The 14,769-nt window shown below is 34.9% G+C and overlaps 1 protein-coding gene across 1 annotated transcript in view; it reads left to right on the top strand.

The window, feature by feature from the left end:
* The window catches only part of LOC126162652 (probable multidrug resistance-associated protein lethal(2)03659), a 481,199-nt gene that overhangs the window by 110,113 nt on the left and 356,317 nt on the right, over positions 1-14,769 (top strand). The window contains exons 2-3 of the mRNA XM_049919289.1: positions 163-255; positions 9,621-9,731. Coding sequence (XP_049775246.1) covers positions 179-255; positions 9,621-9,731 — 188 coding nt within the window. The 5' untranslated portion in view covers positions 163-178. The remainder of the gene's footprint in view (positions 1-162; positions 256-9,620; positions 9,732-14,769) is intronic.

Genomic DNA, 14,769 nt, shown 5'->3' with positions numbered 1-14,769 from the left:
TAACATTCTCATACTCCGACCTGTAGGATGCCAGTTTTGTGTCTACTGATGACAACATCCTCCTGTGTTTATCCCTTTTTTAATTGTTTTTATTTGATTTGTGAGGACACAAACTTTCCAATTTATATTAAAATTGTGTTGCTAACAAAGATGATTTTGTAGTTTCCAGAGCGCAGCCATGAATGAGAAGGAGGACATTACCACCATACCACATCCGAGGAGTTCAGCAAGCCCACTCTCTGCACTCACATTCTGGTAAGGGTGACTAATACTGTCATTCATGGTGGATAGAAGGGGCAAAAATAAGTGTAAAGCACTAGAAATATGTAATATAATAAAATGAATGTATTAGATTCTTGCATAAGTCAATTAGGTTTCTGCATTAGTTACACTACATTTTTGTTCATAGTCTAAGTACTTAATTCATAAAATTGCTTTACCACTTGTCAACTGGCAGCCATTGTTTGAAGTGTTATATTTGTAAATATGCATTGAGTTTTGTTGACTTCAAAATAGTTCACATTTTTTTTGACGACTAAGTAATGTGCAATGATAAATCATAAGTTAAAGAAAAGATTGTGTTTGATAGTTTTTCTTTTTTGAATTCCTGGAAGTACACAGGCAGGTTGAAAATGATGAAAAACAACCAAAAAACTGCAACAAGTGCTGCTGAAACTTGATAATGCATGATAAAACAGTTAGTCATGTCCTCAGTTGGGAGGTTATTTCAGTCCTCTTCCTTATTGTGTTATTGTGCACTCATATTTCAGATGTCCTTGTTCTTCATCCAATTGTGTTTGGTAAATTTCTTGAACAATAACGAAGTTTCATAAAATGATAATTAATAATCTTCTAAGTTCTGAATGAGCAAATGTCTTCAGACATGGAATCAAGAAATTACCCAACATTGGTAGAGAGTCATAGATAATGCAGCAGGATGTATTTTACAATAGTCTCCACCTTGTGTTTTTGTATAGCAATAAATATGTTTATGACAGCTACATCATTCTATTAACATTTGCATGAACTTAATAAAATTAGATGTTTATGAATGCACATTTATTTACTTGAATCTTTTGCGTGGAGTCATCAATATGAGGACTTTTGCAGATGTCAAATACATATAGGTCTTAGCATTACTGGCAGTAATTACAACAATCAATACTGCTGAGCAAAATACATTACAATCTTTAGACATATTAGTACAACAGGAATCATTTGTTTACCACATACCATAAAAACACTTGAAACAGCTTATGTCTAGCTTGCAAATAGAGGGTGATTCAAAAAGGAAGAACAGATTGCAGTTGGTTATCACAAAGAAACAGTGAAAGAAAGAAACAAATTGTGCATGTTGCTGGATAGAAGAAGGTTCAGAGTCTTACATCAGGGTGAATATGCTCTGGGACAACTGGCAAATCCAGGAAAAATTCGGGAATTTTTCATTTGGGACAAGTGTGGGAGAAGTCCAGGAATTTTTCAGAATTTCAGGAATTTTTCGTTATTTTACTTTTCAGCTAAATTTTTGTAATTTTGAAGAACTGATACTTTAACAAGGAATGTTACTTTAGCTCACTACTGCAGAATAAAACATAAATGAGAGAATAACACCAAAATAACACTTTAGTTGCAAGGAAAATGCACTATTTACAACAACAAAACAGTGCACATACGAGCATCTACTGGCAGCAAAATGTGTCCAAAGATTATGCAGTAATTTGCAACAACCAGTTGCTTTCGATGTGTCTTTCTTGTGGGCCTCATTTTGGTGAGCATGACTGTTTATATTTGTAACAGGTCATGGGAAAATATTCCAAATGGTAGTTTGAAAAGTGTTACTTTCAAAGTAAATAACCGCTTACACAAGGTGAATTATGTTACATGTGAGAATGTGCAATGAATATCTTAAATTAGAGTGTTAGACTCTCATTTAAAACTTAACAGTGAGGACAAGCTATTTAAATAAATTTTGGGTCCAAAAGACCACCTATTTAAGCCATTACTCAAAATTTTACTGTTTTGTGTCTGATGTTTCTTAAAAAAGGTAACACATGCCAAAAGAGATCAAGTTTCTAGGTCAGTTCTCCATATTTATTTAATTCACTCATAGATTACAAATGATGTAGTAACAATGACAGAAGTATAATTATCCTTGAAAAAATAAAAAATAAAAAAAAACAGCAAAAAATGTTTGGTGACCAATATTGTAATGATAGCTTAGCTTTTCTTGTGGTTATACTGTTTGTATATTAATTTAAACCATTAACTTTCTCTGTTTGTGTTGGCACTACTTAATAGTGATGTTTCTAGGAGCTGACTACATTACATGTCGTATGTTCTGTATATCTGCTGTCATTGGCTAGTGAGATCATGTGACACAAGCTACAATTGGCTGACAAAAGTGCATCGCAATTTTTTTTTTTCAGTTCTTCAGAAGCTGCCATGCTGTAATTGCTGGAATCCGGGTTTATACTTTTGTAGTGCAAAAATATAATGTAAATGTTGCCGCGCATCAAAGATCTTTCCAAAATGGAAGTTCCAATGCCAGTGTATAAATCCTTCACCTTTCAAAGGACTGATAAGTTTTACAGCTCCAAGAAAAAGTATATTGTCACTTAACAGGGAAAAAGCATAATTTCACATATGAAAAAGTGTATTTTCACTGGAGAAAAAGTGTATTTTTAAACGGGAAATCCAGGAAAAACCTAGGAATTTTTTTTCTTGTCTGCGTATACACCCTGTATATTTGCACAGGCACAATGGCATGCACTCACTGTGAACGCCATACATTTCTCAAGAAACGTCAATATGGTAGTCCATTTCATTCCAAACATAAATTAACAAGTCACTGTTTATTGAATTGTCAACTTCAGCGGTTTGATTTCTCAGATTTTGAAGTGTAGTTGCCTTATGTGGGACAATGACTCTGTCTTTTAAATTCCACCACAGAAATAAATCACAAGATGTGATGTCTGGTGTCCTGGGAGGTGAAAAACAATGAACGAGATCTTATTGGCCACCTATTCCAATCCAATGTTGTGGGATGGTGTTGTTAGGATAACGCTGCACCTCAATGTAAAAGTGAGACAGTCTGCTGTCATGCATGAAAATGAAATAATTGGAATCTTGAAGTTGAGGAAACAACCAGTTTTGCAGCTTCTCCAGGTGTGGCAATCCTGTCACAGTTTTCTCTGCAAAAAAGTAAGGTCCATAAACTTTGTGAACAGAAGTGGTACAAAACACATTGAATTTTAGGGAGTCTGTTTCACATTCAATAGTGATGCCAAGATTTTTGTGATCCCCAAATTCTTACATTATGGCAATTTTCTTTACCTGGTAGATGAAGTGTCAGTTCATCTTTTCAGACAAATTGTTCAAAAAATGTGTCCTCTACCATATCCTGGAGAATTGAAATGCAAAATTTGTACCTTCTTTTACGGTCACCAGGATACAGTTGCTGCAGTAACTGAAACTTGTAAGGCTTCATCAAGGCATAGTTTCAGAACATGCCACACTATTATTTTTTGAAGTTGAACTTCCTGGCCTGTTCATCTTGTGGACATCTCAGGGCTTCATGTGAACATGTCTTGGAGAGGCTGAACAGTTTCATCAGATTTTTTTGGTGACCACCCTTTGAATATGCAATCAACTTCCAACAACTTTGTATGCCAGTTATAAATCTGCTTGTGCAGAAGTGACTTCTTGTTGAATCAATGACGGAATGCTCATTTCAATTTTCAATTGAACAATGGCTTGACTACTTTCAAATTCCAATGATTTCTCTTGTGGTGTGGTTGCCATGTTGCTACAAACCACATCACAACTGTGTCAAAATTTTGAAACTTCCTCCATCCAAAGGCATGCAGAATGTAATTGTATCTTTTATAGTTTGTAATAAACAAATGAAATCTGTTCTTTCTTTCACACACACACACACACACACACACACACACACACACACACACACACACATAGCCATATGCACACAGTCATGCAAACACAGTTCACACACACATGACCACAGTCTCTCCCTGCTGAGGCCAGGCTGCCAGCCAGAGACTGTGGTCATGTGGGTGTGAGTATGTGTGTATGTATGTTGTCTATTTCTGATGAAGACCTTTTTGGCCAAAAGCTTACTTTCTGACCGTCTTTTTGTTGTGCCTATCTGCAACTCAGCATCTCTGTTATATGCTGAGTAGTAACTATCCTTTTCATTGTATTGTCATTATTCCATTCTGGATTTTTCATTCTTTGATTTTGTTTACACCAACATCAGCTTTTCTAAACTGCACAAATAGAAATAATCCTTCCACCATTTTCTGGTATCTTCCCACACTCTCTTTTTAGCCTCAGTATCTTGTTAGTTCTTGCCTTTCACGTGTTCCAGTCTCTCTTCTTCTCTCATCCTATTTCGCCCTCCTGCCCCCTATGCCATCTCACACTTGTATCATCTGGTAATAGCTCAACAGATGTATTGTTATCTCTCTTTTTTTTAGAAATTTTTAAGTGCAATATTGGTCTTTAATTATTTGCTCCACAAGGAAAAACATGTTTTGGTCTAATCTTGTTATAGCATTATAAATTCTACATTTAAATTATAATTAACTTTAATTCTGAGTCCACAGTGGCAATGTTTGCCCTTATTTGGTGTCCTTCAGTCTCACTGATTACTTGCCTCATCCAATTATCTTACAATACACATTTGGTGATTATTATTTTTTTTTTCTTATTTTTTTTTTTTTTTTTCGTTGATGGTTTTGCTCCTGTTGGGACAATGCTAATGCAGTCTATCAGTCTATTTCATTCTTAGATAAGATCCAATGTTTAGTGTGTCATCCATACTTTTACTGGCTCAAGTTTTCTCCTCCATAATTTTTTCTGTGCCACTTTGATAAATGATTTCCTTGATCATAAAATGCAGGCTTTTGTGGCCAGTGTTGACATCTTTGGTTCCCATGGAACAAAAATCAGTCAGGGATATACAAAAATATCTCCTTATTGTCTTCCTGCATATAGACCCTTGACATATTTTTTGCCTTATTTCTATGTCATCTAGAGATTTTATGACTTTTTGCTTTTTTACTTGGTATTCCAACTTATCCCTATATAAGTTAGCTACAGAATTCTTAAGCATATTCTAAGGTCAAATGTAATAAATTTCTGTGACAGAGGAAAGCTTCTATCCACAAATCAACATGGATTTAGAAAGCATCACTTGTGCAGAAGTCATCTATCCCTTTTATCACACAATATCCTGTGTGCCTTGGCTGAAGGGAAATAGGAAAATTTAATAGGCCATTTCTAGATTTTCAGAAAGCATTTGAGACAGTGGTACAATTCAGACTGTTAACAAAGGTCTGAGCATACGGAATAGGTCATCTGGTATGTGAGTGGCTTGAAGACTTTTTAAGCTTTCTAAGTAACAGAACCCAGTATGTTGTCCTGGATGACAGGTGTTCAGGAAGTGTGCCAAGGAAGTGTGGTAGGACTGCTCTTGTTATCTATGTACATAAAAGATCTGACAAATAGGATGAGCAACAATATGAATCTTTGTCAATGAAGTTGTACAGAATAGTGTCATTTTTAAGTGAATGCATGGGGATACAAGATGACTTGGACAGGATTTGTAATTGGTGCTGTTAATTGCAGCTTGCTCTAAAAGTGGAAAAATATAAATTAACGCAAATTAGTAGGAAAAACAGTCCTATAATGGTAAACACAATGTGCTGCCTGACACGGTTGTGTTGATCAAAATCTATGCATAACATTGCAAAGCAACATGGATTGTATGGGTATGTAGGGTAAGCTATAGGGAAAGCAAATGGTCGACGGCAGTTTATTGGGAGAAATTTAGGAAATGTAACTCATTTGTTAAGGAGATCATGTATCAAAAACTTGTGCATTCCATTCTTGAGTGGTGCTCAAGTGTTTGGAAACCCCACCAGGTTGCATTAAAGGAAGAGGTTGAAGCAATTCAGAGGTGTGCTGCAGTTTGTTACTGGTAGGTTCGATCAAAATGTATTACAGAAATTATATGTGAACTCAAGTCGAAATCCCTGGAGAAGACATTATTCTTGCAAAACCTATTGAGAAATCTTAGGGAACTGGCATTTATGACAGAGTGCAGAACAATCCTACTCTCACCAACATCCATCTTGCATAAGGACTATGAACAAGATGTACATCTACATCTACATCTACATCTACATCTGCATGTTTAGTCTCCTAAGGCCACCTTATGGTGTGTGGTTGAGTGTACTTTGTGTATCACCATCACTTCTTTCCTTTTCCTGTTCTGGTTGTGAGTGGTTTATGGATAAGACAATTGCTTGTATGCCCCCATGTGATATCAAATCCCTCTGATTTTACCTTGATGGCCTTTTCATGAGATATACGTGGGAGGAAGTAATGTATTGGTTGACTCCTCCAGGAACTTAAGCTGTCTGAACTTCTACAGTAAATCACACCACAATGCAGAATGCCTCTCTTTCAGTGTCTGTTATTGAAGTTGGTTGAGTACCTCAGTGGTACATTTACGCTTCATAAATGAACCTGTAATAAAAACATGCTGCTCTTCCATGGAGCTTCTCTATTTTCCCTATCAGTTCTCTCTGGTTCAGATCCCAGAGTGATGAGCAGTGTTCAAATTTTGGTCAGACTAGAGTTTTGTAATCTGCTTCGTTTGTGGATGGACTTAATTTCCTGAGGATTCTTCAAATGAATCTCAGTTTGGCATCTTCTTTACCTGTGATTAGTTTTATGTGGTCCTTCCATTTTAAATTGCTCCATGGACATACTCTTAGATATTTTATGGCTGTGACTACAATTGCATAATCATACAATGTGGCTCTTTCTGTGTACTTACGTGCAGTGTATTACATTACAAGATAAGAGAAATCAGAGTTCACATGCAAGCATATAGGCAGTCATTTTCTCCAGTTCCTTTTGCAAGTGAAACAGGAAATGGAGTGACTAGCAGTGGTATCAGGTACCATCCACCATGGTGGTTTGCACAGTACATATGTAGATGTAGAGGTTCATGCATGTCTTCTGTTACCTTTGTTGTTTCTCATACGATAGTAAATCTGTACTTTTCATAGGTCAACTACCCAAGCTTATGGCTTTCACATTATAAATGTAGTAATCTAGAAGTGCTGTGTATTAATCACATAGCCAAAAACAAATTACTGAATGATACTCTACTTTATCAATGAGCTGTGCCATTTTGTTTTGAGTCCTCAGTGCTATGCCACTGTATTGTGATTCAGGGAATTCAGAGTGTATGAGGACAAACAAACAAAAAATTTAATTAATTTTGTTTTTAAGTGGATAATTAAAACTTTATAACCATCCTTTGTACATCAGTCATTTGCTGGATAATGTTAGATTGTGTGAAAAATTTTCTGATGACAGCAACATTGTAATCACAGATAAAAAAACAGTAGAACTCTTATATTAGAAAAATCGGATGAGACCTTTATGGATGTTTGATGGCCAATATACAATAAATTAACAGTAAACAAAGAAAACATGCTGCATGATCTCCAGCTTGAAGAGAGAAAAACAATGCTCTTAAATTAAATATAAATGATAACTAGATAGACTATGTAGCAAATACAGAATTTTTGGAAATGAATACTGAAGTGGGACAAATGTGTGTGAACATACCAGCCAAGAGAATGCCTTCAGTATATCTTTAGAATCCTATCACCAGTGTTTATTAGCCAGTGAATAGCCAGTGAATTGTAGTTATATTCTGTTACTATTTGCACTTAAACCTTAGTTATGAAATTGTTTTTTGAATAAGAGTTTTCAATTTATCAAAAATGTGCCTTAACAAACTAACTAAAATAATAATTGAGTTTGCTGTAAGTAGTCTTATCTGCACCACATGCATATATCTACTAATCTGTAACAATTATTAAGGAAAACATTTGAAAACATTACACTAACAACTTTAATCATGTCCATAGAATAAGAGCTGTATTCAAGTTAAATAATAAAGAAAAATACTAGAAAAATTGAGACTGTTTTTACCATGAAATAGTGCAAATAAACTGACCAAGGAATTTGGAAGAGATAACTAAAATCAATATATCTGAGAAGGCAGTCTTAAATAGTTCCTAAAGTACAACCAAGGATTATTTAGATAACATAGAGTAGGTGTTGATATAAGTGTAACATAAATTGACAAACCTGTTATTCTGTGTGGCACATACTGAATTTCAAGCACAGTATGGCACCTCACATTAAGAAATGTGACCACAGACTACAAATCAGTGGTGCTGTGATTTACATTTGTGGATATTTTAACTCAGTGTCACAGCAGGGAAAGCATGAATAGTGTAGAAACTGGTGTCATTCCAGATGTTTTGAAAATGACCGAAGGTTCACCTCTACTAAAGAAAGGTTCTTCTGATAAAATACAAAACTACTTTCCTTTGTCACAGTGATGTTCTTTCTCAAAAAAGCCTATAAAAACTTTTTTATGGCAGACTTATACATTTCATAAATAAATAATCGCCTCTTACCATCCAACAATGTGGCTTTGGAAAGTCTAAATCTACACAAACAGCAGTTTTTGAATTCTTAGACTGTGGTTTAAAATCCACAGATCAACATAAAGTATGGTAACTGCACCTATTACCTTAGACCTTTAAAACCTTTAAGTGTCCTGGAAGATATAAAATTTAGCTCGAAAAATTAGAAAGGCAGGGTGTAAGAGGTGTAGCATGTGGCATGTTGTGTTCATACCTAAAAAATCACAGGCAGAAGGTATCACTAACATAGGGTCATTTATGGGGACCCTCAACTCATAGCATAAATACTTTAAGAGGGAAAAAAGAGAACTCTTAGAACAATTGATCAGCTTAAAAAGATGGAGTCCTGTAAATTTCACTTTACTGAGCTTGGTGTTCTGAATGTTCCATACTTATTAATTTATTAAATTATTTTGTTCACTAGGATTGTCTTTTGAGAACACACGAACTACTGCAGAACAAAAATGTACACAACTATTGTACCAGGAAGAAACCAAATATACACCAAACATATTCCAGAACAAAATCCTCTCAGAGGAGCATAATTGGTACCATACTACACAATGTGATATCAGAGGAAATAAAAATTGTTACATATCCTACATCTAAAATGAAACCAAAGCCATTTCTGATGAAGCACTGTTTCTGTTCTGTAAAACAGTTTCCACAGATGTGAAATAAATGTTACTTAAAAATTTAAGTGTAGGAAGAGATACTGAATTTTAGTTTGCCCCCTATTTTTCTGATAGTAAGTATTAGTGTAACTTTATTTTGAACTGTCCTTCAACAGTTACTGATAAACTGAGATTATAAGGATATCTGCTTACGTACTTTCACTTCTTTTGCTGACACTAAATAGAATTGTATCTTCATTTTGACCTCTCCAACATCACTTGTACTATTTGTGCTGTGTGATAAAACTGAACCAATAAAAAATAAAATAAAATGCACATGTATAGGGTTCCATGCATGCTACTGCACAAAAACAACTTGATCACTGTAAGAGAATGTGTTTTATGTTTTCATAGAATGATCTAAGTTCAATGCAGATACTGAAATAAATATGAATATGTATTTCAGGTGGACATTGAGAATCTTCAAAAAAGGCTTAAAGAGAGACATTGAAATTGAAGACCTGTATGCGCCCCTGAAAGAGCATAAATCATCACTGTTGGGTGAAAAATTTGAAAGGTACACAAAATAAACACCAGTAATTATCTATTATATTTATTTTAATTGTGTTTTGTTTAGTGTTTACCCCTTAGGCACATAGAAATTAATGATGACTCTCTAGAATTCAATTGATGGTAATGAAGATTGTAATGTGAAATGATAACATTAATAGTGCTATATAGTACATTTAAAATACACAGTGAGCACCACACATAGTTTGATACAGACTAATTCAGCAGTATAAGGCTTCATGATAGATGTGAAATTGAGTGAGAGAGTTATGTGCACATGATTGATTGGGTTTAGAAATGTTCATTTGTTTTCTGTAAAATGAACATAGTTGTTTGGAGATTTAACAGAAATTTCAGTTACATTACCTGCTGATGAAACATTAGGGAATTTTGAAAGCATTTGACTCAGTTCAACACCAGCACATATTAATGAAAGTATGAGCAAATGGGGTATCAAATGAAATTCATGAGTGGATTGAGGGTTTTGTGGTAGGAAGTATGCAATATGTTATATAGATAGGGAGTCAACAATAGATGTGGAAATAACTTAAGGTGTGCCCGGGGAAGAGTGTTGGGATCCATATTGTGTGTTACTGACCTGACAGATAATGTTAATATGGAAAGTAAATAATGTTTTGTTTGGACATCTGACCGTGTCCCCAACCACCACCACCACCACCACCAACCAACCACTGATGCTGGTACTCATTCACTTCAGTTTGGTGGCAGCTATGATCCAGTACAGTTGTTTACTGCTTTGCTGTGTGACTTTAAAATGTGTGACAAAATTGACGATCCCACCAGGTGTGAAGTACACAGTGTTATCTGCTTTTTAGATGTGCAAAAAGTCTGACCCATCAAAATTTATAGACAGATAACAGGTTTACAGTAATTTGATGAATGCAATATCACTTTGGCAGTCGTGTATTGTGTGTAGTGGTGGAAGGAAGAATATGGGTAATTTCATTGCAAATTATACAGTGAATATGCCACATCACTATTTCAAAGTTTGCTGAAAAACATCCATGTTTAAGTTCCACATGATACCTCTCCAAAACTACAGTATTTTGATTTTCTGATGATTTGTTAAAACACTGCAGACCTCTCTAAATGAGAGTATTTGTGAAAATGTCATAATGAATGGGAAAATTGAAAAATTGTAATAAAGAAACCAAAAGTGATAGATATCTGAATTTATTTTCAATAAATACGTTGTTTTCAATACTATGAAACATGAGATTATACACTGCGGAGTTTTTCTCGTTTTCATTTCAATTTTATTATTATTATTATTATTATTATTATTATTATTTTATAAAATAAACTGTGAAAATTTGTAACTTTTTTCTAATTTCAGAATTATGTTTTAAAAATGTGATTAGTCACAGGATGTTAACTGTCTTGAGAAATGGTAAAGTGGAAGGACTGCTACCTGTCAGCTCTGACATTAATGCATGAAATTCTTAATATGTCAAAATATTTGTACATAAAGATGCAAGAATCTGAAATTTATTTTTATTTAGAAAGGTGGTCATTGTACTTAGGGAATGTATAATCAGAATGGGCAATTCTTGTCTGTGCAAAATGTGAGAAATTTTTTAGGTAAACCTAGGTCTACTCTCAAGGTCAAAAAAGCATGGCCACTTATATATTTAAATTGATCACTGGTTTTAAGTAAATGTCATACAAAACTGATAGTTCTGAATCAGACTAGTTACTTTACAACATTATAAATGAGTGGGAAAACAATTCATAATTTTGTTTCAAAGCATATTATAACAAAAATAAGACATGGTATATAATATTTATACCTATTTTTCTTTTTATGATGTTATTCACAAATTATTATTGTCTTCTGCATGGTTTTACTTCTTTATGAGCTTCCATGAATTAGAATTGCCTACAATGTAACAATCAATCTGCACTGTTGGAAATAGTTCATTTGTTCTTTTTTATCTGCTTCTCATTGAGCTTGTATAGCCAAGCTGAATTTGCACATAGGCATGGATGATCCAACATAAGCACTTGGGAAATGTGAGCTGCACAGTGATCTTTTGGTCATGGCCATTTGAAAGTATTAGCAGGACCAAGAGATGTCATAAAGGAGATGGTCATATCTTGCAGCTCATGAGAGGCACTTACCTGTCCCACCCACCACTGATTGTCATACACACAAGAAATGAAGTGGCTCACTACAAAGTGTTCTAACACATACTGCAGTCTCTGCATTTCACACTCAGTAACAGGCTGCATTTCATGGAGAACCGTTCTTGCAATGTATGTGCCACTACGCAATGCAACACACTTGTGACTTGATTGAATTCCTACCACAGGCTTCATAGCGGATTACTCTTCTGTCTTTTTTAATCAGAATTCTCTTAATGTACTTTCATTTAGAATTAAGAGTTCCATGGTTGTTACTAATGTTGACATGTTTTGTACAAATCCAGTAGTACCTCTTATAGTATCAACAGCTTGATTCTGGAGATTAAATCTTGTTGCAAGATGTTTACAGAGACCTCCTACCCCATCAAATGCACTTTTTCCATGACCTGTTGCTGAAAACCTCCATTTTTTGTCGTAATTCCTGTACTGCAGTGTTGACCAAGCTCATAAGGCTGAAAGCAGTTTTTAAAATGAGATGCTGCACCATTAGTGACATACACATGTTTAGGAAATGCATGGCCTCTAGATGCTATGTCATCAGTTATCATGCTGACTGTGTAGCATGCATGTACACTGTCATCACTGACAATAGCAAAACAGTGTGATGTTCCAAGGAAGTGAGCAACACATGTGAATATTGATACCTGTGATGTGTGCCAGTGGTAACTTTGAATTTCATTCAGCAAAGCAACAGACCAGTTCTCAGCAAAGTTGAAATGAAGAACTAATATGTCAGTATTCTAAGATGTGGCTGATTTCACTTCAGCTATGGCCTGTCTCTGAATCTTTAGGATTTGATGGTGAGCTGTTCTTTTCGTGACCCAATGCCTAACCACTGTAACAAACTTCTCTGGCTTGACTGTCTTCTTCACCAACTCTTCTCCGTCCCACAATGCAAAGGGTTACATCGTTGTCAGTATTCTGAAAGTGTAATGCTTCAGCAGTCATCACTTCACCATCAGGACCCATTGCACTTCTGCAACCAACATATATAGATAAAAAAGAAAGTTTCAAATTAGTGCAGTAAATACATGTGCATACTTCCCTCACTGGCTGGCGTTTTACCCATTTTGGTTGTAAGGAGTAAAATTTTGAGAGACCAGTTTTTAAATTCAGGTTCTCCTTTTTCATTAGGAGATATGCTTCTCTTATTGAACTTGTCATATATCTTTTTACCTTTTTACTTTTTCACCATTTTCACTAACAGAGATAATATCAGCCTGATTAGAACTTTGCCTGCTGCAATCTTTGTCATCAGTTAGGTAATATTCCAGAACAACAGTAAGCTTTCATCTGGCAATGAATGCTCACAGTAAGAATCTGGGCATGCCCAAATACCTTTCTCATTCTTTATTTTATGAGCCTGTGAAATCAAATAATGTGAGGAAGTGAGTATGTATTTCTGTGTCTGCTTCTTAGAGTAGCTACCTGGTATCAGTGTCAGTAATTGTACCTTCTCATTATAGGTGGCTGCTGTGATATCAGTATTTAGGTTTTGAAACCACACACTGCATTTTGTGCACATATCACTATCTTCAGGTTCTACACCAAGTGCATTACATTACGCAGTTCACAAAGTTTTGAATACATTGCTTGCGTAAAACGTCTTCCAATTTCTTCCATTTTTCTTTTTACATACTGTTTTCTTCTTGTGCTTCTTACCTTTTGTGGAAATTTAAGAGGGGATATAGTAGGCGCCACAGAAGAAATGCTGACATTCAACACTTCAACAACTTCACATCCAGGAATATAAACATATGCACTGTCTTCTTCAGTTTCACATTCGGGTGATGGTGATCATTGAGGTGGGTTGTCACTAAATTTCTTCTTGTAGTGAGTGTAACAATTCCTGCACAATGGATGTGATGCTAATTCTGTTATTTGAGCACCAGGATATTTCTGCATTACCTCTGACAGGTTTCCAACAACTGTGAAGTGTTTTTCACTTTTCTTGAATGCGACCTTCTTGTATCTTTTTTCATAGTCCACACACCTCACTCTTTCACTACTGTATTTTCTCACTGACATTGTCCCTAACAAAAAATTCAAACCAAACACAAAACTCGATGCAGAATGGTTTATATGCAAGTTCTCAATCACTCTACACAGAAAAATATTGCCCACTGTGTTTGCACTGACTGCTAGAATATTAACCGTATTGTGTAATTCTCAAAAGTTTTCGGATGGGAGTTTTTGAGTAAATAATTTGTAAAAACTCATAAGAATGCATTTTTTATTTTTAGTAATAAATATTTACATAATACAGATAGCTGGAGCGCAGAAGATACTGTTTATAAGTACATCAGTAGTATCTGGTAATATTACAGAAAAGACAACGTTCTGTGACTTTCCAAACTAGGAAAAAAAATGTTTTTTAAGTGGAAAAATTAACTTAAATGTCATACTTTCATCTTAAATTTGTAAGTTAAAGGAAACCCATAAGTGTGCTGGTGTCAATTACATTTCAAAACACTAGGAGGGAGTTTTAATGCAAAACATCTGCCAGGTCTCCAGTACTTTTGGTTTTTAGTTATATATTTTTTTGCTCTCTACTGTTTTAAGAATTATTTACAAAATATACATTTTTCAAAGGGCTGTAACATTTACAAAAATTAAGATAAAATGAAAATAGTTTATTTCTTAACACTTATGATATAGAGGCCTAATATATATATATATTTTCAGAGAAATTCATGACCACAAGTTGACATGACCTGTATGATTTGAGATGAAATCACCTATGTTCATGATGAAGGTTGCTCAGGCCACCCCTCAGTAGTGACAATTCAAAGCAAGAACTGAAGCAAAAATCGAAGAGGACAGATGTTTTACAGTTTGTGGTCTGCTTTCATTCTTTCCTGACATTTAAGAACTGTGTT

The sequence above is a fragment of the Schistocerca cancellata genome, chromosome 2, assembly GCF_023864275.1.
Source record: "Schistocerca cancellata isolate TAMUIC-IGC-003103 chromosome 2, iqSchCanc2.1, whole genome shotgun sequence".
NCBI lineage: Eukaryota > Metazoa > Arthropoda > Insecta > Orthoptera > Acrididae > Schistocerca > Schistocerca cancellata.
Note: the sequence above shows the minus strand (reverse complement) of the source record. Positions and strands in the feature narration are given on the sequence as shown.